At 34.4% G+C, this 25,000-nt stretch overlaps 1 protein-coding gene across 3 annotated transcripts; it reads left to right on the forward strand.

Moving 5' to 3' along the window:
* The first annotated feature begins 3,747 nt into the window (after positions 1 to 3,747).
* Positions 3,748 to 19,958, forward strand: LOC137649948 (uncharacterized). Of its 3 annotated transcripts, none has more exons than XM_068382911.1 (4): positions 3,748 to 3,798; positions 5,796 to 5,897; positions 12,937 to 13,212; positions 17,742 to 19,958. In XM_068382911.1, exons 2-4 carry the CDS (start codon positions 5,804 to 5,806, stop codon positions 18,602 to 18,604), a joined length of 1,233 nt encoding a protein of 410 aa, XP_068239012.1. In that variant the 5' UTR covers positions 3,748 to 3,798; positions 5,796 to 5,803; the 3' UTR covers positions 18,605 to 19,958. The 3 variants fall into 3 exon arrangements, with proteins under 3 accessions (XP_068239012.1, XP_068239013.1, XP_068239014.1); XM_068382912.1 differs by having other exon boundaries at positions 3,762 to 3,834; XM_068382913.1 differs by lacking the exon at positions 3,748 to 3,798 and adding an exon at positions 3,802 to 3,823.
* Positions 19,959 to 25,000: the final 5,042 nt, after the last annotated feature.

The following is a 25,000-nucleotide window of genomic DNA, read 5'->3' on the forward strand; positions in this document are numbered from 1 at the left end:
TCAGTATTTCCTTCTTTCCATTCAGGGTACGATTTAAGTACTGCAGCTTCCCATCCATCACCCTTGCTTTCATAGAAGATGCACCTATCTCCCCTCTTAGAGCAGTATTAGCTGTGCTTTTAGTGGCACCTAAAATCTTCCTGTATACCCCATTCTCTATTCTTTGTAGTTTCTCTATTTCAGTTTCTGTTAGATTTATAACATTTGTTCCATACAAAATAGATGGTAAAGCAATACTTTTCCAGAACGCGTTTCCTATCATCACTTTATTGCAACTTTTCTCTATAACTGAATATGTTAGATTAGCTAATTTTTGTGCCTTTTCTATCATTACCCTTTTCTGAGTTTTAAATATATTCCTACTATTGTCTAGCTTTATTCCTAAGTATGTCAAACTTTCTACTACTTTGATTCCCTCTATGTTATCTGGCTTTTCTTTCATATTGTAAATCATAATATTACTCTTCTCTTTATTAATTTCCAACCCACATTTTTTACTAGTTTCTACTAATATCTGAATGTTACGCTTTGCATTATGTATATCCTGTGCAATTATTAAGGCACCATCTGCAAAAAATAATGATTCTATCTTTATTAATTGATTTCTGAGACCGTTTCCTTCCTCTTCTATTTTCTTCATGACAATATACGTTATCAGTTTAAAAAGTGAAGTTGATCCTGTTGTTCTTGTTGTTGTTGTTCTTCTTCTTGTTAGCTAAGCTACAACCCTAGTTGGAAAGTAAGATACTATAAGCCCAAGGGCTCCAACAGGGAAAAATAGTCCAGTGAGGAAATGAAATAAGGAAATAAATGAATGCTATGAGAAATAATAAACAAATAAAATAAAACCTTTTTAAAATAGTAGCTACTACAAAACAGATATTTCATATATAAAGTATAAAAAGACATATGTCAGCCTGTACAACATGAGATAATTTGTTGCAATTTGAGCTTTTGGAGCTCTACCTAATCAACTACCGGCTTAGGAAGACCATTCCACATCTTGGCCACAGCTGGAATAAAACTTCTAAAATACAGTGTAGTATTGAGGCTTATGGTGGAGAAGGCCTGAATATTATAATTAATTGGATGCTTAGTATTATGAACAGGATGGAACTGTCCGGGAAGATCTAAATGTAAAAGATGATAAGAAATATGAAAAATCTTATACAACAAGCATGACAAACTAATTGAATGATGGTGCCAGAGATTAACATCTAGATCAAGAATAAGAAATTTAATAGACATTAAGTTCCTGTCCAACAAATTAAGATGAGAGTCAGCAGCTGAAGATCAGACAGGAGAACAATATTCGAAACAAGGTAGTATGAAAGAATTAAAACACTTCCTCAGAATAGATTGATCTCCAAAAATCTTAAAAGACTTTCTCATTAAGCTAATTTTTTGTTCAATTGAGGAAGACACAGACGCAGTGTGTTTCTCAAAAGTAAATTTGTTGTCGAGAATCACACTTGATATATTAAAAGAGCCATACAAAAGTTAAAGAGGCATTATCAATGCAAAGAGCTGGATTTCGAAGAGCCACTGTCATTGATCTACGTACCATCTTACTTTTAGTTTTGTTAGGATTCAACTTCATGCCCCATAATTTGCAGCGTGAACTAACTGGCATGGCTAGTAAGTGTACCCCACCACAATAAATGACTGGAAGTGGAAGCTAGATTTAAGTTTACTTTAGGCTCTAGAGCCTTTAAATATGCGGCCCCGAGACTATATAATAAGCTCCCGCTAAACATTCGGATGATTGAAGACATTAAGGCTTTCAAGAGGAAACTGAAGACTTTCTTATTTCATGAGTCTTTTGACAGTGACGATTTAACAGTAAATGAACAATATGTGATACGAAATATTAAATACTCTGAACGGACAAGGTAAAACGACAAAGGAGGTCCTGTAGAGAGTGGGGTTCCCCTGCTGTATGGGACCGGAAAAGCAGCCATCAAAGTAAGTAAAAGTAAGATGATAAATATCTGAGACTACTGAAGATTTTGCAGTTGTTGTGAAATGTTTATTTTATAGAGCTAATCTAGGTTATTTCTGGTGGGTTATTTAGCCTAGTTATGACTGGGTGGCATAACCCACTATGTGAAATGACAGGCACTTAAGTTTTCTAGTATTAAAGTTGTTTGAATTATCTAGTTAACAAAACAGCTGATCTGATACTATTTCAATTCAAATGTTGATATTTCGTCATGGCCACACTAACTACCTCCACCTCGCCAGTTGTTCATTGTCTGTTGTAGAAGACGATGTTTTATCGTATACTGTAGTCTACTGCAAAGGATAATGTTACACATTCCGAGCTGCCAAGCCTCCCCCACACTGGACTTCTAGTCTAATCAGTGAAAAGTGTGATCATGGGCGGGTAGAAAGCAGTGACTGAACACAAAGAACTGAAATTTTCAAAGGAATGTTTTCAGTAATACCGTAAAGGTTGAAAATCTTCTGTTTTTCAAGCGATATTTTCAACGTATTCCCTTTTCAAGGGATGTTTAAAAAGAATGTTATGAAGCAGTGATCCCACAAAGAAATGAGAAAATAAATTAAAAGATTCTTTCTGTTTCTGAAGTTGCGGGATTAATCATATAATTTAGAATTAAACAAACCCCTTTAGCGAGCCAAACTATTATTCTGCCTTCAATGGGGTTAACTACAGCAATGTAATTATTCAGTGGCTACTTTCCTCTTTCTAAGGATAGAAGAGGCTCTTTAGTTATGGGAAGTAGCTCTACTAGGAGAACGGCATTAAAAATCTACTCATTGTTCTCTATTCTTGGGTAGCGTCATAGCCTCTGTACTACGATATTCCACTGCCTTGTGTCAGAGTTCTCTTGCTTGAGGGTATACTAGAGCACACTATTCTATCTTATTACCATTCCTCTTGCCTTTTAAACGTTTATAGATTATATATGTCAGATCTAGTTTATTGTTGTTACTGTTCTTCGAATATCTTATTTTAACTGTTTATTATTTCTCTTGTAGTTTATTTATTTTCTTTTTTCCTTTCCTCACTGGGCTATTTTTCCTTGTTGAAGCCCTTGGTCTTATAGCATCATGCTTTCCAACTATGGTTAGCTTAGTTTGTAATAATAATAATAATAATGATAATAATAATAATAATAATAATATTAATGATAATAATAATAATAATGAAAGAAATTCTTTTGTAAAACGAGAGAGAGAGAGAGAGAGAGAGAGAGAGAGAGAGAGAGAGAGAGAGAGAGAGAGAGAGAGAGAGAGAGAGAGAGAGAGAGAGAGAGAGAGTGTGTAAATATTTGAAACAGCCGCTTCTTGTAAACTACGATGTAAATGTTCGGACGGGATTATATGTAATAAAACATACACAAAAGCCAGTATTCTCAAAAAAAGTATAAAAGGCCTATTTTTTATTATATGATAATAAGTAAAGCAATTTATAACACATAAATATATTGATATTATTTATTTTTTTCTGTTATAAAAGTACATGTTTATTAAAGTCACCGATAAAGGAATCGAACACAGCCTGTTTACAAGCACAAAATATGGCGAAAATCTTTAGATACGGGTCATATAAGAAACAATTTATACTAATGCAATTCCATAATTCTGTTAGATAGACGTCATAAAATAATTTAAATGATAAGAATAATAAAATAATAGCATTTAACAAGGTTTTATGCATTTAATATGTAAAATTGGTTATATATCTATAACTTAATCCGTACATAAATAGTTGTTTGTAGGGGGCCTTAAGAAAGACATTGAAGTCTGTTGACGTTGTGTTTTCCTTTTTAGGTAAATGGAGAATTTGTTCACATAGGTTGTAATAGGGTATTTATATTTTATGTTTACATATTTTTTTCTGTTTTATGCAAATATAGCAGTTGATATACCGTCGGGTGGAACAGGCTAGGTACAGTATTTTGTAAAGCAGACCTCCTGTACCCTGAGGTAATCTGGTATTGAATGCTATAAATAATCTGGTTATGAATGATATAAATGATCTAGTTATGAATTGTATAAATAATCTGGTTATGAATTAAATAAATAATCGTTATGAATGATATAAATAATCTAGTTATGAATGCTATAAATAATCTGGTTATGGATGATATAAATAATCTGGTTATGAATTATATAAATAATCTGGTTATGAATGATATAAATAATCTGGTTATGAATTATATAAATAATCTGGTTATGAATGATATAAATAATCTGGTTATGAATTATGTAAATAATCTGGTTATGAATGATATAAATAATATGGTTATGAATTATATAAATGATCTAGTTATGAATGATATGAATAATCTGGTTATGAATTAAATAAATAATCGTTATGAATGATATAAATAATCTGGTTATGAATGATATAGATAATCTGGTTATGAATGATATAGATAATCTGGTTATGAATGATATAAATAATCTGGTTATGGATGATATAAATAATCTGGTTATGAATGATATAAATAATCTGGTTATGAATGATATAAATAATCTGGTTATGAATTGTATAAATTATCTAGTTATGAATGATATAAATAATCTGGTTATGAATTATATAGATAATCTGGTTATGAATGGGTTATTAATGCTATAAATAATCTGGTTATGAAAAATAGGAAAAAGAAAAATATTTCTTTTACCATTACTTAAGTTTTCCCCACCCTAAACGCCCTATTCTCAATTGGGTAGATCCCATTATCGTAGGATATTTTAGGGTTTATCTCAATAATTATTCAATAGCCCACAAAATTAATGTTATTTTCGAAGAAAATGGATGTTTGCCTATAGGAGGAACTGTAGTTTTTATTAGAAATGTGTTCCTGACCAGAACTAGAGTAAAACCAATACTTTTGCATTACTGAGCTGTAATTTCTGACTAGGTACAGAACCGATATATTTTCAGGTTATATTTGATTAATTTCTGACCGGTACGGAACTGATATATTTTTTTATCGGGTTATATTTGATTATTTTCTGACCAGATACAGAACCTTATATATTTTTGTATCAGATGTACAAATGTGTATAAAGAATACTGTATAAACTTATTGTAGCAAGAATGTGGTCTAACCCAACCTTACCATACCTAGCTTAACCAAGTATGCTAGGTCTTAGCATAACTTGATCTATAGGACCATTAGTCATAGAAAATATTAACAGTATGATGCTTTAATTTATCTCCAACTTAAACGATTACTTTTTCAGCTTATGTTTACAACTTTACCTAGCATTAATAAGACTAGGTATATATCAAGTCCCTAATTTGTTCTTTCCAATCGAATTCCTTCCATTCAATTTTTCCCTTAATGCTGTTTTAGTGTTAAAAATCATTTACTTCACCTTCCCTTCATATCACCTTCCCTTCATAATAGAAGCCAAAGACAGTTGGGAAAATGCTAGGGAGGTTGCAGGGACAAAGTCCACCAGGTAAGGTTAGGTTAGGGTAGGTTATGGGGTTTTACTTTAGGTTAGGTTAGGTTTTGGGGTTTTACAGTAGGTTAGTACATGTCAAAACAGCCTAATGATTATTGGAATGCAATGAGTTAGAGAGGCACCCTTTACTGTAGTAAGAATATTCTTTAAGAGTATAATTTGACTACTTTGTGCTTTCGACATAGAAATTGTTTTAATTTACATAACTTTGTTTTAGGATCAATTTCTAGTACTTTATAGATTTTTAGTGTTTCATTTATAGATGTTAATGTTTATGTAGATGAGAGAATTTCCTTCATCATGTGTTTTGATTTTCTGTAATTGCTTATACTATGATTTTTTTGCAGGACACAAAATGGATCACTTTCTTTGTGGCTTAGACAGTACTCAAAATGCATGGTATAATCCTCGGCCAGTACCCAGCACACATGAATTTGCAATTGGAAATAGTAAGTTTTCTAAACAAGTTTGCTTATGACTGATAGATCTGTTAATTGCTTGGTCTTTCCATAAACATGAAGAACATTTAGAAATCTTGGCCATGAAAACTACAAGTGAGACTGACAATTGACTTAGTATTAAAATTTAAAAACTGATATACAATTTACATTCACTTGGGGAATGAGCCATTGGTTATCCAAACTTTGCTAAACAATATGTCAATACAACAGCCTTAAGTCATTGTCAATGATAGAAATTTGTAACCTAGCCTCCATCAGAGTTTTTCTTTTTTGAACCTCTAGAATCTTCAGCATCAGTTATTAGTTACTCTTTGGAATAAACCTTTCATCCATTGAAATACGGTACTGTATGACCTCATTGGAGCTGGAACGGCCGTTGAAATCATTAAGGTGGTAATTAACGACAGGCGGTGATCGTGAGCCAATAGCCCTGCCCTCTCTTCTGTTAACCCTTTTACTCCCAAGCTATTTGGAACTTTCCAACCCTTAATCCCCAGGCATTTTTTTCCAGCACATTTTGTAGTATATTTATTTTAAATTGCTCTAACAGCCTTAATTTTTGTCATAGAGAGGTCAGGTTGGTCTCATTCTTTTGGAAAATGCCTGAAGTTTCTCATAAAATTATCAAAAATATACAAAAAATGTAAATAGCAGTTTTTTTGCAAGGATGTACCATTACGTCCATGGGAGTAAAGGGATTAGTTTTGTGAAACGTACCAGTACGTCCATTGGGGTTAAAAGGGTTAAGGATTCTTCACTTTTGACTTTGTTTGCAACAGGCACAGACATACTGTTGTGTCCTGTTCAAGGCTGCTTAATTTTTCCCTTATAAGTTTTAGTTTGAATGGTTTAATTTGGTATTGTGTTAATGATGTAATGAAGTGGGAATTTGCTTGCTGGTGAAAATATGAACACTGCATCTGTTTATGGCTAAACTGGCAATAGGTCCACACTCACTCTGCACATTTGTATTTAGTTGCCTCCTATTAAAGGTAGCTATATTCTTAGAGGAGCAGGAAAGCTAAATCTTTTCTGGCATCATTCTTGGTAACATTCATGATAATGCCGAAGAGACTATTTAGTACTTTGCTCTCCTTATTGAGTTTCTGATTGCTTAAGCTTCTTGGCTTGGTCCCAGGGAGTATGCTTCAGGATCAGGTGGAACTCAGATCTACTTCAATGAATTTTTTCAGCGTTGGTGTAGCTGCACTCCTACATGTACTGGAAATTCTTCTTTGCATATCACTGATGATGAGGGCCCTGTGGAATGTTTGGGCTTCCTTTTGAGATGGCTAAGGCTATTTAACCCCTGGTGTCCCCAGTGGTAGTGACCCCAGGTCAGCTGTGCCGAGGACCCTGGTGCTGATTCCCCAATGGAGGGAAAGGTGAAGGGAATAAAGAAGCCAGTCATTCTTACTCATTGATATCAATGATGATCCCATTGTCAGCTTTGTCAGTGATCCCAGGACCAATGACCCCAGGGGTGATTTATGCAATGCATCCTAACAAGAAAGCAGATAAGAAATCTTTCGTCCCTGTAGAAGTGTCAAAGATATAAGGGCATAAGAAGGCTCTGGGCCTGGTAAACCCAGTGTCCATCATCTCTGTCATTGTAGCTTCAGTACTGTGTTGTATTGAACTGAAGATTTGAGAAGGCATCATGGGTAGACTTTGCTGCATACAGTACCTTATACTAAATACAGGATGGTAAAATCCGGAAAGATCTGAATGCAAAGGATGGTTAGAGTTACGGAAAATCTTATACAACATGGATAAAGAACTAACTGAGCAAAGATGCCAAAGATTAATATTCAGATCGGGAATAAGAAATTTAACAGAGAGCAAGTTTTTGTCCAACAAATTAAGATGAGAATCAGCAGCTGAAGACCAGACAGGAGAACAAAACTCAAAACAAGGCAAAATGAAATAATTAAGACATTTCTTTTAACCCTGGATAGGTACGCTCCTCGGACACCCCTTTAAGGGTATACTCGGACGCGAACGACCCCGACGCCAAAAAAAATTCTTGAAAAATCAGTTTTTGCAGTAACCTCTTTTTTTCTTTTGCCAAAAAAAACTTCAATGAATGCTTAAAACAACTGTAAAGATAAATACTACTCATCTGCAGAAAAACTATTTATTATAAATATTTTAAAAAATTAAGTAGAAAAAAAAAAAGACCTGACATAAAAATTCATAAAAAATAAGTTTATACATATATACACAAATCCTTTTAGGAATTGATTCTTGAATGTTTAGGACACATCTTGATGTATTTTGGATGAAGTCAGACCCATGGAGGTGAAGATCTGAAATGAGAAAAAAAGGGGAACTTTTTTTGGCCAAAAAAATTTATCCAAATTTCATGAATTTTTTTGGGTACCCAAATGAAATAGGAAGTGGCTAATTTTTTTAGGGAATAAACATATGTTATCCTGAAATAGAAATATGTAAAAAAATCTTCATTATTTTGTAAATTACATTTATATCAGGGGCCATATCTAAAGGTAATTTTTTGAGTACTTAGAAATTTCGTAAAAAAATACATATATTTAATATATAATATGATATTTATGTAGGTAAAAATATACCAAAATATCACAAATTCTATAGGGAACAAGAATATATATAGATAGGGCAACTTACGCTTCGGATATGTCCACAAAATGGCCGCCAACCACACTGACTCAGACTCCCTAATCTGCCACTTGAAATGTAGGAAGGGTATGTCAATTTCAAGGTGTTATTTACTAATCTAATTATTATTGGATATGCATAAAAATTGTATGGTGGGTTGCTGGATAATTGTCGATTATTTTACGGCTATAAAATTAAAATTCTGACACAAAAAAATTTTTTTGAAGGGAAATAAAATCGAAAAAAAAAAAAAATGTGAAACAATATAATATTTTAGCTAAAAAAATTTGATGATATTCAATCAAAAAAGAAGTAAACAAAATTTTCCGACAAATAAACATCTAGAGGAATCATTATTCTGTGATAGTTCCTTAGTACGTAGTAATTTTGAAAGAAATGGGAAAAAACAAAAAAATGGCAATCACCGGAAAATCGAACACATACCTATATATACGCCATATCTGGCTAAAAAAAAGATAGGCATGGGTAGCCAGATCATCTAGAAACACTTTCCAACACTATAAAAATATAAGTTTTGCGACACTACTTGCCAATTCCTTACGGTAACATGACTAAGCAAAAAAATGCAGAACAAATAAAATGGGGAACTCGCGGAAAAATGGCCATTCTAATATACGGCATTTCAGAAAAAAAAAAATTTCAGCTACGTGCTAGGCAAACCATCAAGGCACATTTTCCGACAAATAAACATATAAATGAATCATTACTCTGTGATAGTTCCTTAGTACGTAGTAATTTTGAAAGAAATGGGAAAAAACGAAAAAATGGCAATCACAGGAAAATCGAACACATACTTATATATACGCCATATCTGGCTAAAAAAAAAATAGGCATGGGTAGCCAGATCATCTAGAAACACTTTCCAACACTATAAAAATATAAGTTTTGCGACACTACTTGCCTATTCCTTACGGTAACATGACTAAGCAAAACAATGCAAAACAAATAAAAAGGGGCACTCGCGAAAAATGCCCAACATTCTAATATACGGCATCTCAGATAATAAAAAAGACATGCACGTGTTAGCCCAACCATCAAGGCACACTTTCTAACACATAAACATGAAAAAAAATCAATAATATACGGCAATTCCTTACTACGTAGTAAATTTTTACGAATATTGAAAAAAAAAAACAGAAATTGGCAACCGCAGTTAAATACCCAATATATCAATAACTACGTCGTATCTGACAAAAACAAAGTCACGCATGGGTAGCCAGATCATCTAGACACACTTTCCAACACTAAAAGAGCAAAAGTTTTACGAAACTATTTGGCAATATCTTACGGAAAAATGACTTGGCAAAAAAATGAAAAAAAATGAAAAAGGGGTACTCGCGGTAAAATGCCCGACATTCTAATATACGGCATCTCAGATAAAAAAAAAGACATGCACGTGTTAGCCCAACCATCAAGGCACACTTTCTAACACATAAACATGAAAAAAAAATGAATAATATACGGCAATTCCTTACTACGTAGTAATTTTTACAAATATTGAAAAAAAACAGAAATTGGTAACCGCAGTTAAATACCCAATATACCAATAACTACGTCGTATCTGACAAAAACAAAGTCATGCATGGGTAGCCAGATCATCTAGACACACTTTCCAACACTAAACAAGCAAAAGTTTTACGACACTATTTGGCAATATCTTACGGAAAAATGACTTGGCAAAAAAATGAAAAAAAATGAAAAAGGGGCAATCGCGGTAAAATGGTCCTCGTGGTGATGAACGACATTTTAACTAAAAAAAAAATCATGCACATGGTAGCCAAACAATCCACCAAGACTTTCCACAACTGATAACCTATACAAGTTGCACCATTCTACGACAATTTCATAATACGTAATAACTTTGATAATTATGCAAACTACCTTAGAAGGGTAAACTCGGTCGCGAACGACCCCGACTCGTCTCAGAAATCGGGGAAGGAGTACAGATACAGCAATGCACATCTGGACACTACTAGAGCGTGTAGGGGAGACACCTCCTGCAGGTCGATCACCCACAAATTCAGTCACGGGGCTGAGTCACGTGAGAAAAACCTGTTTTTTTTTGACGCTCGGGGTCGCGAACGACCCACCGTACCTATCCAGGGTTAAATAGATTGATCACTGAAAATTTTAAGACTTTATTAGTATGCCAATATTTATTACAATTTAAGAAGAAAAAGATCGATTGTATTTCTCAAAAGTAAATTTGCAGTTAAGAATCACACTTAGAATTTTAAAGGGGTTGTATACACTACTGTATAAGTAAAGAAACATTATCAATACAGAGATCCGGATGTTAAGGAGCCACTGTCCTCGACCTAATTACAATCATACTTAGATTTGTTAGGGTTTAACTTCATGCCCATAATTTGCACCATGCACTAATTTTAGATAGATCTCTATTCAAAGGATTCAGTAACCCCAGGTCTACATTCAGGAGTTGGAATTGATGTAAAGAGAGAAGCATTTATATTCTAGCTGAACCACTAACCTGTGTAATACCATATATATTTCTATACTCATCATGGTGCCCATGGACAACAACATTTTGCTATTTATTATATAAAAATTCAATAATGATATTAAGAAAAGACTCAACTACTATCAACTGTTTGAGTTTGTGAACAAGGCCCTTATGATTAACTCAAAGACAGCACTGAAATCAAGGTCAATAATACAAACTTCCTGACCACAATCAAGGGATTTCTGTACACCATTGGCGATTGTAAGAAGGGTATCACATGTTTCAAAGCCTTTGCAAAAGCCAAATTTCAAACTAAGGAATAGTTATTAACTTCAGCATACCTATATAGAAGTTTTGCCAAGACTTTCTAAAACTTCAGATTGTATGGGAGTTATGGAAATTGGGTGGTAATCATCAGGGCTAGAGCTTCCACACCCATATTTACTTACTGTAATTTTACCAATTTCCCAAAATGTGCAAAAAGTACCTCTTCTTTTCAACTTACAGAAATTTAATACACAACTAACGTCTCTTCAGACAAGATATATTAAAACGAACCCATTTCCCATAATGTGGACACATTCAGACAACCTCTCCTACACAAGGATATAGGTTCTCCTGTGACTGTCTGTCAGTCGACCTGGCTGGGGACTAACCTAATTTGTGCAACATCTCCATGCCCAGACCGTTAGGAGGCTGACAGGAGTTATCACCTCCGGTCATATACGGGACCAGGTGCTCTGATGTTTCATGGGAAAGTTAAACCAGCCTGAGTTTTATTCATAGGGACTACCTCCCTCCAAAGTCACTTTGTATTCATTCAGGAACAAATCACAAATTTCAAAGTACAGTAACTTGTATTTTTCATAAATATACAAATCGTAGTCCTTGAAGGTCAAAAGGGAGTCAGATGGGCATGGCTTCCCTACCACCTGTCAGTAGTTAACTACAGTACCTCATCAAAATCTCAACTGCCGTTACAGTTTCGCTGAAGTTATGCTCCTATTAAAGGCCTCAAGAAAAATGAAAATTACTTTTAATATTTGAGATTTTTAAAATGAAACGTTATTTCAATACTTACTGAAGTTCAATAATGTTCCACCTTTTCTTCACTTACAGTAGTATGGATTGATTGGTCGTAATTTATAGCTCTTCTATGTGAGATGAATAGTGATTACAGTATTACAAATGGAGCGGTGCATTTTGTTAGGTGGCCCCTATCCAGAGGCGATGGCTAGCTATATGGCTAATGGGGAGCGTTAGAGTTTTATAGTACCTTGAGAGGAAGAAAAGGAACATCAAATGGTGTTATTTAAAAAAATCCTATTATTTAAAAAAATCCTATTATTTAAAGTGACTTTACATCACATAACAGAAGTACATATTCAGAAAATAGATATCATTTGTCGAGATTCTAGAGAAGTGTTTAACCCTTTTACCTCCAAGCTATTTGGAACTACCCAACCCTTAACCCCCAGGCATTTTCTTTTTCAAGCACATTTTGCAATATATATTTTTTAAAATTGCTCTAACAGCCTTAATTATTGTCATAGAGAGGTCAGGTTGATCTCATTCTTTTGAAAAATGCCTGAAGTTTCTCATAAAATTATAAAAAATATGCAAAAAAATGTAAATAGCCGTTTTTTGCAAGGACGTACCGGTACGTCCATGGGGGTAAAGGGATGAGTTTTGTGAAACGTACCAGTACGTCCACTGGAGGAAAAAGGGTTAAAGGAAGGGAAATGTATCATGTACCTTAGTTTCAAATTATCTGGAGTGAGTGTAAGCCATCAAGTAAATTACTTCAGAGGTGATATCCGAAGGTGGTAAAGGAGGCGATGAGATTTGTGTATGTTACCCATAAATTGGATAGTAATTTTCTTAATTTATTTATCTCTTTTGCAGGTTCATTTCAATTAATTCCAATTACTACTTCAAGTATTACGGCAGGTATTCATAACGTGACTGATGCCACAGAGTTTTGCAACAGTAATAGCGGAAGTGATAGCAGCTCTACCAACCCTAATTCAGCTTTCAAGCCCCTTCATGAAGTGAAGGTTAAAAGTGAAGAGGACGGTGGGACAGAGCAGGGCAGACGGGAAAATGAATCACTAGTTCCATCTATAGCTCTTACACCCTTGTCTACAAATAAGGCTCACCAAGGTCACAAATCGAAGTCTGGCAAGTATTTACAATTCGTAAACGTTGGTGTCTTGATAGATATAAGAAAGGGTATTATTTGAGTATGTTGGATTTTTCTAGATCTCTTAATGTTGAAATTAATGATCTGAAATGCTCTAACTTATATCTTTTTAGGTATATGACTTGAATAGCTTTAAGACTAACAGTGGTAACAGTCATACAAAAGAAAAGTCAAAAGACTCAATAATTTAATAAGGATGGCTTACAGAAATATAAATTCATTACATATATAAAGAGAATGCTGTATACACTTTTTCAAAATATCACTTACTGCAATAAAGTGGTATCAAGCAGGCTTTACTTTACACATTCTTTATAATCTTTATTGTAACCTCTCGATCCAGACTCCCCTGTACTAAATCAATTAAAGAAAATACACTTGGGTGCTGCTTTCAGACAAGAGGACTGTTCTGTATCGAGAAATTAATTTCAATCAACAGATTAGTACCACTTAACTTCCATAACGTGACAGCGGATCGCCCGTCAGTAGCTGCATGCTTGATTTTTCACCATCGCATATACATTCACACTTGCTCTATGATAACCAAAATTTCCATGTTTATTTGTTTTACTGCTGATTACAGAATAAAATTTTTAAAAGTTTGCTTCATTTTCTGTTGTATTTTACTTTGCACAACCGAAAAATTCTTCTTACTTATTATGAAGTGAATATAGGATAGTTTTTTCAGAAAATTGTTTTGTTATATCATTTATATTATTTTACTCTTAAATAATAATGAGGCACTATGATTCTATGTGTACAGAAAGTTCGTATTCATTGTGATATGATTATGCAGTTGCATGATAATTCCACGATAGATAGCCGTCGAAAGATGGAAAACTACTCCTCCATAATGGATCTTATGTTATACAGAATTGTAAAGAAAATATCCATTGGTTTTCTTTGACACAACAAATCTATAATAATTTATAATTATAGGGCATAGGATGAAAAAAATAATCTGATGTCAAAAGAAACTAATGTTTCTGCCCCCTCCCATAGAGAGAGAGAGAGAGAGAGAGAGAGAGAGAGAGAGAGAGAGAGAGAGAGAGAGAGAGAGAGAGAGAGCGTGTGTGTACGCAGTTGACTCTTACATGGCAAATACTTGGTAGAATACTGATAGATAAAGGGAAACAATTATAGTTAACTAACTTCTACTCGCAAAAAACAATGTACAATACTAGTATGAAATATATTACGTATCTGAGATATGAAAATTATATAATTGTGTAGAAATGATAACCAAGAAAACAAGGTGTAAAAGAAAGAAAATATAAATCTTGTCGTCTGTCATGTTTACAACTATCAGGATTACAATTGTAATCAGTTATACACGATATTAAGGAAATTCCCGAAGTTCTGTGAAATACTAGTAAATGATGTAGGAATTTGTAAATTCATAAAAATAAGTGGAAGATGTAGATGGAGACATTTAGGTAATTATGTATATTATGGAGATAATTTGGTGCTCTTCGCACTCCTCAAGAGAGATTAGTTCACAAAATGTTTAATTGGGTTCCACAAGGCACTAAAAGGTTTGGAAGACTCAGGCCTACATGGCTGAGGATTATAAAGCATAAAGTAAGAGATGATGAATGGAGAAGTGTTGATTTAAAAGCCCCAAGAGAGAGACGACTGGCGAAATCTAACCGAGGCCTTTGTGTCAATAGGAATTCAATTAAAGAGATTTTAACTAGTTGCATGGCAGGTGTCTATGGTGGCATCATGTTTAAGAGTCAGAAGGGGAGTGAGGGAGAGCAACGCAGCCTTGTCTCACTTTAGAGAATACTTCCCACGTAATTTGACCACCTATGCCAACATAGAAATACGCTAAGATAGCCTTTACACAATCATGAATAAAGACTAGAATTGTAAGTGTCTCAGTTGGTGGTAGGGTGAGGTGTGAGGATAGCTAAATCACTAAGCCGGGCGTGTGTCATGGGGGTCAGAGCAGTGCCTCACATAGGGAATGTTGCCATTGGTTAAAGAGAGTAGTGTACTGTAATTATAAATGGTAACATTAAAACATACTACTAAAATAGCATAGCCTTTAGACAATTAGGAATTGAGGCTTGAATCTGAAAGTGTTTGTTGGTTGGCTGGAAATGAAAGAGGGGCTAAAATCAAGGAGGGGAAGAGATTTTTTAATGAAATATCCTAGGTGTGATATACACAATGTGTTGTACTTTTTTGTGGGATATATGAGTGATTTCAACTTCCATATTGTTTATATCTGTAAATGACATATCCAATTTGTCGTATTGTATATGGCATCTTTTGACATTCAGCGTATGTCATCAAGACGAAAGGGTTAATGGCTTTAATGGCAAATTACATAAAAGTTTAGGCTTAGTAATATACAGTGATAAAACAGCGATTATTACAGAGATTTTAGCACTTCCTTTGCTTAAAAAAATTCTCGCAATAAATGTTACTATGTTTAGACAATTATATTAATTAAATTAACTGGAATGCCAAGCAATTCAAACCAAAAAAATGGTAGTAGACTCTCAGTTAAATTAATTGGAATGCCTAGCAATTCAAACTCAAAAATGGTACTAGGCTGGATTAACACTGGAATGCCAAGCATTTCATACTAAAAAAAATTATTATGCTTAGTCACTTATATTGTCACTGCATTACAGTATATAGGAAAACAATATCTGGTGTTCCTCCGGGTAGTGTTCTTGGCCCATTACTTTTCATACCATATACACATGGCATGTGGTTTGGCCTAGAAAACAGACTCATTGCACATGCAGTTGATTATACAGTACTGTCTTTGCACCAATTCCACCTCCTGAATGTAGATCCAGGATTGCTGAATCCCCTAATAGAGATCTAGCTAAAATTAATGCATGGTGCAAATTATGGGACATGAAGTTGAACCCTAACAAAACTCAAAGTATGATTGTAAGTAGGTCAAGGATAGTGGCTCCTCAACATCTAGATCTCAACATTGATAATGTTTCTTTAACTCTTTAACACTTTTAAAATTATAGGTGTGATTCTTGATTCCAAATTTACTTTTGATAAACACATAAGGGTTGTCTTTTCTTCAATTTTATAAAAACTTGGTTGTCGAGAAAGTCTAAAAATTTTGGTGATCAGTGTATTCTGAAGTGTTTTAATTCTCATCACAGCTGGAATAAAACTTCTAGAATACTGTATAGTATTAAGCCTTATGATGGAGAAGGCATGACTATTAGAATTAACTACATACATAGTACTGTATCGCAAACAGGATGATACTGTCCAGGAGGATCTAAATGCCAAGGATGGTCAGAATTATGGAACATGCATAATGAACTAACTGAACGATGGTGCCAGATATTAATATCTAAAGCAGGAATACAGTAAGAAATTTAACAGACTGTAAGTTCCTGTCCAACAAAGTAAGATGAGATTCAGCAGCTGAAGATCAGATAGGAAAACAATACTCGAGGCAAAAATACTTTTTCATGAAAGGGCCCGTGAGGCATGTGCACTCCTCACAACTGTTATTTAAATCGCAGTATTACCCTCGATACGATACACGAAGAGAAGGCCTGTCATGATCCCTCTGAAACAAGTCCCTTGAACACTCCTGGCAGTAATTGTTAACAAATACAGAGGAAGACATCTTAACCCTTTTACCCCCAAAGGACGTACTGGTACGTTTCACAAAAGCCATCCCTTTACCCCCATGGATGTACCGGTACGTCCTTGCAAAAAAATGCTATAAATTTTTTTTTTCATATTTTTGATAATTTTTTTGAGAAAATTCAGGCATTTTCCAAGAGAATGAGACCAACCTGACCTCTCTATGACAAAAATTAAGGCTTTTAGAGCAATTTGAAAAAATATATACTGCAAAATGTGCTGGGAAAAAAATAACCCCCAGGGGGTTAAGGGTTGGAAATTTCCAAATATCCTGGGGGTAAAAGGGTTAATGGGCAGTAATAAAGTAAGTAAATAATCTGAAGAACATCTGAATTAAACTGCGATGACAGAGAAACTGAAAGGACAAAGAGACTTTGGCGTATCAGTACTAGGCTTCTTGCCATTTGCCGCCAGAATGTTACGTTCATTCTTTAGAGGCTTGAGTTTATTGAAAGAAAAGAAAATAGGAAAGGTTAAATTTTTTTTTAAATTTTGCTGGTAAATGTTGATTAAACTGAGCTTCTAGAGAAGAAGTAATATGAACATCAATTGAGTATAGAAATAAGAAATATAAGTATTACACTGTAATTCTGTTTTTGTAGTTTTGTCTTCTCTTATTTAGTGTAGTTATGTATTTTAGTACTGGTTACCTCTGCAGTGTATAAAGTTTGATCAGTTATTTCTAGTTGCTATGTATATGTTTTTTTGTTTTTGATCCCCTTTATCCTGTTTAGAATGAGAAAATTGTCTTGGTTAACAAATTGGAGTGTCTGAATCAGTGTTGTGAAATGTAAAATGATAAAAAAATATATATAAAAAAATAAAACTGACATTTTTAATTATAATTTTTTATATATTTTTACAGGTGAAAGATGGGATGCCAAAAAGATTTGCAATATTTGTGGGAAGATTTTATCTCGAGGCGACAAATTAAAGAATCATATTCGAACGCACACCAACAATTTCCCGTATCACTGTGATGCCTGCGGCCAGGGGTTTCTAAGATCTGAAGGTTTAAGAGTTCATACTCGTATTCATACTGGTGAACGGCCATATGTATGTATGTTATGTGGAAAAGCATACACCCGCAAGGACAAGCTTACGCGGCATGCAATTATTCACACTGGTGAAAGGCCTTTTGTTTGTCAGCATTGTGGGAAATCTTTTACCCGAAAAGATAAAATGCAACGTCATGAGCTGATTCATCGAGTGGACAAACCATTTTCTTGCTCTCCCTGTAATTTAGACTTTGTTCGTCAAGAAACACTTAATACTCATCTGGAGAAGAAGCATCCTGAGCGGTTACCTTACACGCTTCTCCATCAGGCAAGATTAGCCACTCCAGGTTATCATCAAGAAATTGATTTTAGTTGTTTAATTGATAGCAAGAGTGGTATATTAAAAATAGCAAATGAGAGTGGAAGAGCTACAGGCAGTGAAACACCTCCGTCTAAGGCTGCTGCATCTAACACCTCTAATGATTCAGATCCATCTAGGAATAGTAATTCAGAGGTGAATCCAAGTTCTTCTGTTGATGGCGGTAATGTTCCACTGTATAGTGATCTGACAGATCCAAATGCCACAACAACTGTTGACACCTCAGCAATCAGTAGTGGTCCTCTGCTAACTAACCATCCTGTTATGAATGGCTTCAGTAGTAGTTCACCATTCACAAATGCCTCAGTTTCTAGCGGAGGTCGAGTGGAATCTCGTCCTGCTCAGTCATGAACTAGAATATACTAAGAGTAGAGTAAAAGATAGGACTTGAACTTAATCTGTTGCCACTGGATTGTGTGTGCTGGATAAAGAAAATTTCCTCCATATCATAAATGTTTTGATCATCAGAACTAGTTCTGTGTAGTGGCACCAGTATTTTGATTTAATTGGTTAGCCAAGACGTCCTAGGTTATATAATAACTTATTGAAAACTGAAACTCGTCAGTATTTGCATATGAAATATTTTGATTTTAGTTATTAAATTTTTTTAAGAGAATGTAAATGTTTTTAGCGATTTTAACTTCTAGTTAATAGTAGGCTTGTATATACAAGTTAAATAATTTATCTGGAAAATAGTGTACTGTAACAGTAAATATGAAGTTTGCTTGTGTATGAAATAGATATTAAACTTTTAAACATATTGCACTTGGGTTCCACACCATATTCCCTTCTATGAGTACTGTACAGTATTGTTATTGTTATGAATCTATGGTCTTAAGGGCCTTGCCACAACTTATTCTTCAGAGGTGAAAATTGTTCAAGTAAAAAAAGTTTACTAAAGTATTCTTTTAGGAAAAAGTCAGATTGTACAGTACAGTATTGCTTTATAAACAGATCAGTATGATTTAAATAATTATGCCTCAGTCTCTAGGATAATACTCCCTCCAATTGACAAGGTATACAGTGAAGTGGTGACTTTTATAGATTTTAGGAATGTAGCTATAAGGCTGCTGACCAAGAATACATGCTTGAAGTCAAGCATTTCTAACCACTAGGCTCTTGGTTGACAAGTAAATGGTATGCTTTAGACAATCACACTACTATTAGATATCATTATCTGTTAATATAAAAGTTACAACATTAGCAGATGTATAAGGGAATTTAATACATGATCATTAACACTTCCATTCTTTCATCTTGCCATCCGGACCCCTTAACTGTTACTTCACGGAGCAATTGTGAAGATATCCTCCAGCTTCACCTTTAGGTCTGTACGCTTCATCTCGTTTACTTCCCAAATCCTTCATCTTGCTGTCCAACTCCCTATCTAGGTAATGTACTAAGTAAAGTAGTGGTACCAATTTCAGATCATCACCCCAAACTTTCATAAATCGAAAAAGTGTAGCATAAATTCAGCACGATTCATATGATGTATTATAAATGGAAATGCTATGAGAAATTAGTCAAAATGTCCTAAAAGAATTAGAAAAAAAAAAAAGAGCTCCTAAATACAAAAAAATATTGATGACTATAATGAAAAGGATTGATCTGTCAAACAGAAGCAAATGAAAGAGAACCAGCCTTATGAGGCAATCAAAAAATACTCCATCAGCATCACAAATAAGGGATTTTGACGAAGGAAAAATCTATTTCTGGGCGAGGAACCTGTGTCGCCCTGTGAAATGCTCCTCTAGCACCATTTCTAAGGCATAGTTGTTGCTGAATATACCAGAGAAAAAAAAAAAAAAGATGCATGGAATGCCAGGAATAAACCTAGTGGAGTTTTCAAATCAAAATATAGATAAACTATACGAAAAAGAAATAGATCAAAATGGAAATATAGTGGATTATGTAATAACCTGATTGCCTGTTATTAGCAATTAAAATTTCACTAATAACTTGAGACATACATAATGCCACATGTGAATGCAATACTGTACTTTAGTGGATAGTTGTAACAAATAACGTACAATATAACAAAAGATAGCATAATAAATATGTTCCCAAAATATGGAAATATGAACTGCCCAAAACTCATGAAAAAATGTAATTATTATTTTATATAAAAAAGCAAATACTGTATATGTAGATAGAGTAGGTAAAATATTAAAAATAAATAATATTGTAATAGAAGATTGGATTTTTAAAATACTGTACTGCAAAAATGTAACCAATTGTGAGATAAATATTAAAACCAACTTTGAAAAATCTTAAAAACCTAACCATTTTTGCAAGACATCCCATGGTTATATAATCTAGTGAACCAGAAAATACTATCTTCAGCCCAGATTATACTTTTGAGATGTGCTGTATCTTTTCAAAGGCTATGAAACCTTAGTATTGTGGGTTGGAAAACTTTGTCCATAAAGCCTTGATAATTCAGCAACGTAACACTGTCTGAACTTCCAAATTATCAAAACAATTAGTGCTATTTTGAAGTAATTTATAATTTTCCTAACTACAAACTTGAGTCCTTTAATAAGAACGTGATTTCAGCTTTGCTTAAATCGTATTGGTATTGAAGAATGAGAGTTTTTATTCGTGTAGGAACAAATAATGATTCTATATTTAAAAACAAAAAAGTTTTACCTCACAAAGCACCAATCTCATTTTCTATTACAGCATTTGTAACTTTTCCACAATTATTCCAAGGTATTCATATTGCTTCTCCAGAAGCCTGGTTTAATAGACACTTGCCCATAAAATTTTAAAGATTTGAAAATTTAGAAATATTTCTTTGGCTTAAAACAATACATGACCTTAACGAAAGAAAAGAGCTCTTTAGCGAAGCCCAGGTTGTTGCCTTGGGAAAATTTAGCTCTCAGTTTGCTTCTCTCTCAGATTGGTTACATAATGTGTGTGGTCCAGTACAAAAAAAGAAAAAAGAAAAACATCCCTTACATTGGAGAAATTGTAGTGAAGCTTGAAAATGCAGCTATTAAAAATTTCATAACGATTTGTAAACAGGTAGCCAGTAATTGCCTGGATTGGAGCGGGGAACCCCTGCCCCTCTGCCTGCTCATTGAGTTGTCCTTTGATAGCAGCCGTCAGTGGGGACATTTTCTTCCACTGGCTAGAGATTTTGGTAGATTTTTGCTTTCAAGCTTATTTTCTTCTGAACTCTTGGATATTGTTCCCAGTATGATACAGTACTACAGTATAATGTATTGCAGCAAACATGAAATTTCTGTTTTAATTGTTTTGGTAACCTTCACGTGGTGGTGCCAGACGTAAAGTATTAAAGCTGTAACTAAGCCATAAATAGCTAAAAGTCACCATTTTATGCAAATATTCATAATACAGTTGGCCGTTCTTATTCGAGTTCTTTGTGGATTTGGTCAATTGTGATACAGAAAATGCATATAACATTAGATAAAGATCACCTAGTCGCAGTTTCCCGATAACTACTCGCGCATGGCCATGTTTTTAAACCAACCTTGCAAAGCAGAACAGACAAACTCAATTAAAGCACTTGTCTTCCCTGACTGATAAAGAAACATGCCAAGGCTCAACTTCACAAGCATACAGCATTTAGTTGAAAGCTTTCTGTATAAAAGCAAACGTTTTTACCGATGTTTGTTCATACCTTAAGTTCCTCTGTCTCAGGAACGTAGTCAGTCAGCTGCCTTTGCTCTGTGGACTCGATTAAGTACATTTTCAGAACCTAAGAAATATTACTTTTCACCCGTTCTCTCCTTGGCCTACACACATTAAATATAAATGATATAATTCATGAACATATATTTTTACACATCCACAAGTCACTGAAGTTTTCCTGACTCTGTCACTCTCTAGCTCTACACCTACTAGAGATTTCAAATCCAATCGTTCTTTGTTGTTCTAATTCTTTGTCAGACTGCTCATCCACTAGATGCTTCTCTAAAAGGGCTATGGTGCAGTAGGATTTCAAGCCAGAATACTTCCCAGTATAGCAGTGTCCCCACGGTACTGCCCACTAGAGCCCGTGTCTTGCATAAGGTAAGGCAATCTGTGAGCAATCAGACAAAAATCTCCCACCATCATCAATCTACACAGGCTATTATGGTGATGAAAACTGGGTAAACCCAAGGCATGACATGTCTCAGGCCTTTGTCCTGCAGTAGACTAGAAATGACAGTGTTGGTTGTTGCTATGCACACACACACACACACACACACACACACACACACACACACACACACACACACACACACACACACACACATATATATATATATATATATATATATATATATATATATATATATATATATATATATATATATATATATATATATATATATATACTAGTGCATGTGACCTGTCAAAAATGACTGCTAAATACTTCGATATACTGGCACAAAGATCCAACCCTCCCCATCCCTCCCCCATCCTAACTACAGCATGGCAGTTTGAGCAACTTTTGGGAGATTGTGCTTTCCAAGTGAACTTCTTGGGGGTAATCCTCCTCACCAAAGTATAACTAATCCCTCTCCCCCTACCTAAGGGATGGGGAGAGACTAAATAGTCATACGCTTGGCAGTTCAGCTCAGCTTGACAGGAAGGATGTTTACGTTAAAGGATGAAAATAGAAATATTATCAACAAAAGAGATGGTGTAAAAAATTGCCAAGGATTTCTATACATTGCTATACAATAGTGATATAAGAAATAACTTAGCCCATAGAAATAATGTAACACCTGAGCCAGTACCAAAAGTAATAGTAGAAGAAATAAAGAAAGTATTAGAGTGCATGAAATGAGGCAAAGAAGCCAGAGAAGATGGCCTAACAATTCATTTAATAACAGATAGAGGAAATTTCAGAGTAGCCCAAACTCCCTGAACGTTATTCAGAAGGACTGCAAGAATGCTCTATAGTCTAACAAAAAAAGTATTTAATCAGATGGTCCTACCAGTATTAACTTACGTATCAGAAACTTGGAGCCTTGCTTCAGCTTTAGAACATAAGCTAGTTACAACTCAAAAAACTATGTAAAGAATAAATGATGGGATTAACATGAAAAGATAAAAAGAGAGTAACATGGATACGAGAGCAAACTAAAGTAGAGGATATTCCAACATCATGTAAGAAAAAGAAATGTACATGGGCGGGACATATAGTGAGAATGACAGATAATAGATGGACATAAAGAATAATAGAATAGGTCCCTAGTGATCGCAAATGAAGCAGGGGAAGGAAGAGAAGACAATGGATTAACAAACAAGAAAATTTGGGGCATAGATGGCATATAAATATATAATATACATATATATATATATATATATATATATATATATATGTATGTATATACAAACATATATATATATATATATATATATATATATATATATATATATATATATATATATATATATATATATATATATATATATATATATATATCTTATCTCTACATTTCTCAACATTTTCGATAGTTAATCTATTTAAAAATCGAGAAGAGATTTCCTATTTCTCACAAAGCTCCTACTCTACAAGTAGGCCTACCTCTCACATAATAACAGCAGCTAATCCATCCTCTTCACTCATACTTCATCTCTATAAAGGGGGAGACGATGCCCTAGAGAATCACCATATATACATATGATCAGTGTCCAAGCCCCCTATCCACCCAAGCTAGGACCAAGGAGGGCTAGGCAATGGCTGCCGATGATTCAGAAAGCAGGGGTACAGGCATCATTAAAAACCCATTCCTAGCATACAAGGACAATAGATTTGACCAAACGACCAGCCTAACTGAACACCCATCCAACAGATTGCGAGCCTAGGACGTTTCCAATGGATGAGATTATGCTCTTCGCACTCCCCAAGAGAGTTTAGTTCACCAAACGTTTAACTGGGCTCCACAAGGCACTAGAAGAATGGAAAGACCCAGGCCTACATGGCTGAGGACTATAAAGCGCGAAGTAGGAGATGATGAATGGAGAAGTATTGAATTAAAAGCTCAAGACAGAGACGACTGGCGAAATCTAACCGAGGTCCCTTGCGTCAATAGGCGTAGGAGGAGATAATATATATATGTATATATATATATATATATATATATATATATATATATATATATATATATATATATATATATATATATATATATATATATATATATATACACCATATCCTGTTAATTCTCATTTTGTAATTAGAATATCAGTGTCATCTTTAAAAAGTCTTCGCTATGGAAATTATGCTGATAACACCCAGGTCTCCTGTAATCCAGATTTAGAAATTTAACGGGAATTACTTTTGTTAAAATACAATTAGATTTCATAGATAATTAATTCGCGTGCAGTTCTATAACATTCAGTTATATCAACACAATATTAACTAGTTTTTGTAAAACATTATTACAGGTTACAGCGAAATATGTGGTAGGCCTACATATTTTATTCCTAGTTAGGAAGTTTTCCCATCAGGAAATTAGAGTAAATAGGTAGTAGGTTGGGCAGGGCACCAGCCACCCGTTGAGATACTACCGGTAGAAAGTTATGGGGTCTTTTGACTGGCCAGACAGTAGTACATTGGACCCTTCTCTCTGGTTACGGTTCATTTTCCTTTTGGGTAACACATACACCGAATAGTCTGGCCTATTCCTTACACATCCTCTTCTGTCCTCATACACCTGACAACGCAGATTACCAAACAATTCTTCTTACTGCACTGTAATTGTTCAGTGGCCACTTTTCTCTTTG

The sequence above is a fragment of the Palaemon carinicauda genome, chromosome 11, assembly GCF_036898095.1.
Source record: "Palaemon carinicauda isolate YSFRI2023 chromosome 11, ASM3689809v2, whole genome shotgun sequence".
Classification (NCBI taxonomy): domain Eukaryota; kingdom Metazoa; phylum Arthropoda; class Malacostraca; order Decapoda; family Palaemonidae; genus Palaemon; species Palaemon carinicauda.

Bases quoted from the DNA above. Each gene is read 5' to 3' on its own strand.
- LOC137649948 (XM_068382911.1), top strand. From the start codon at position 5,804: ATGGATCACTTTCTTTGTGGCTTAGACAGTACTCAAAATGCATGGTAT. The intron at 5,898-12,936 runs GTAAGTTTTCTA...TCTCTTTTGCAG, and splicing joins TGAATTTGCAATTGGAAATA to GTTCATTTCAATTAATTCCA. The intron at 13,213-17,741 runs GCAAGTATTTAC...ATATTTTTACAG, and splicing joins AGGTCACAAATCGAAGTCTG to GTGAAAGATGGGATGCCAAA.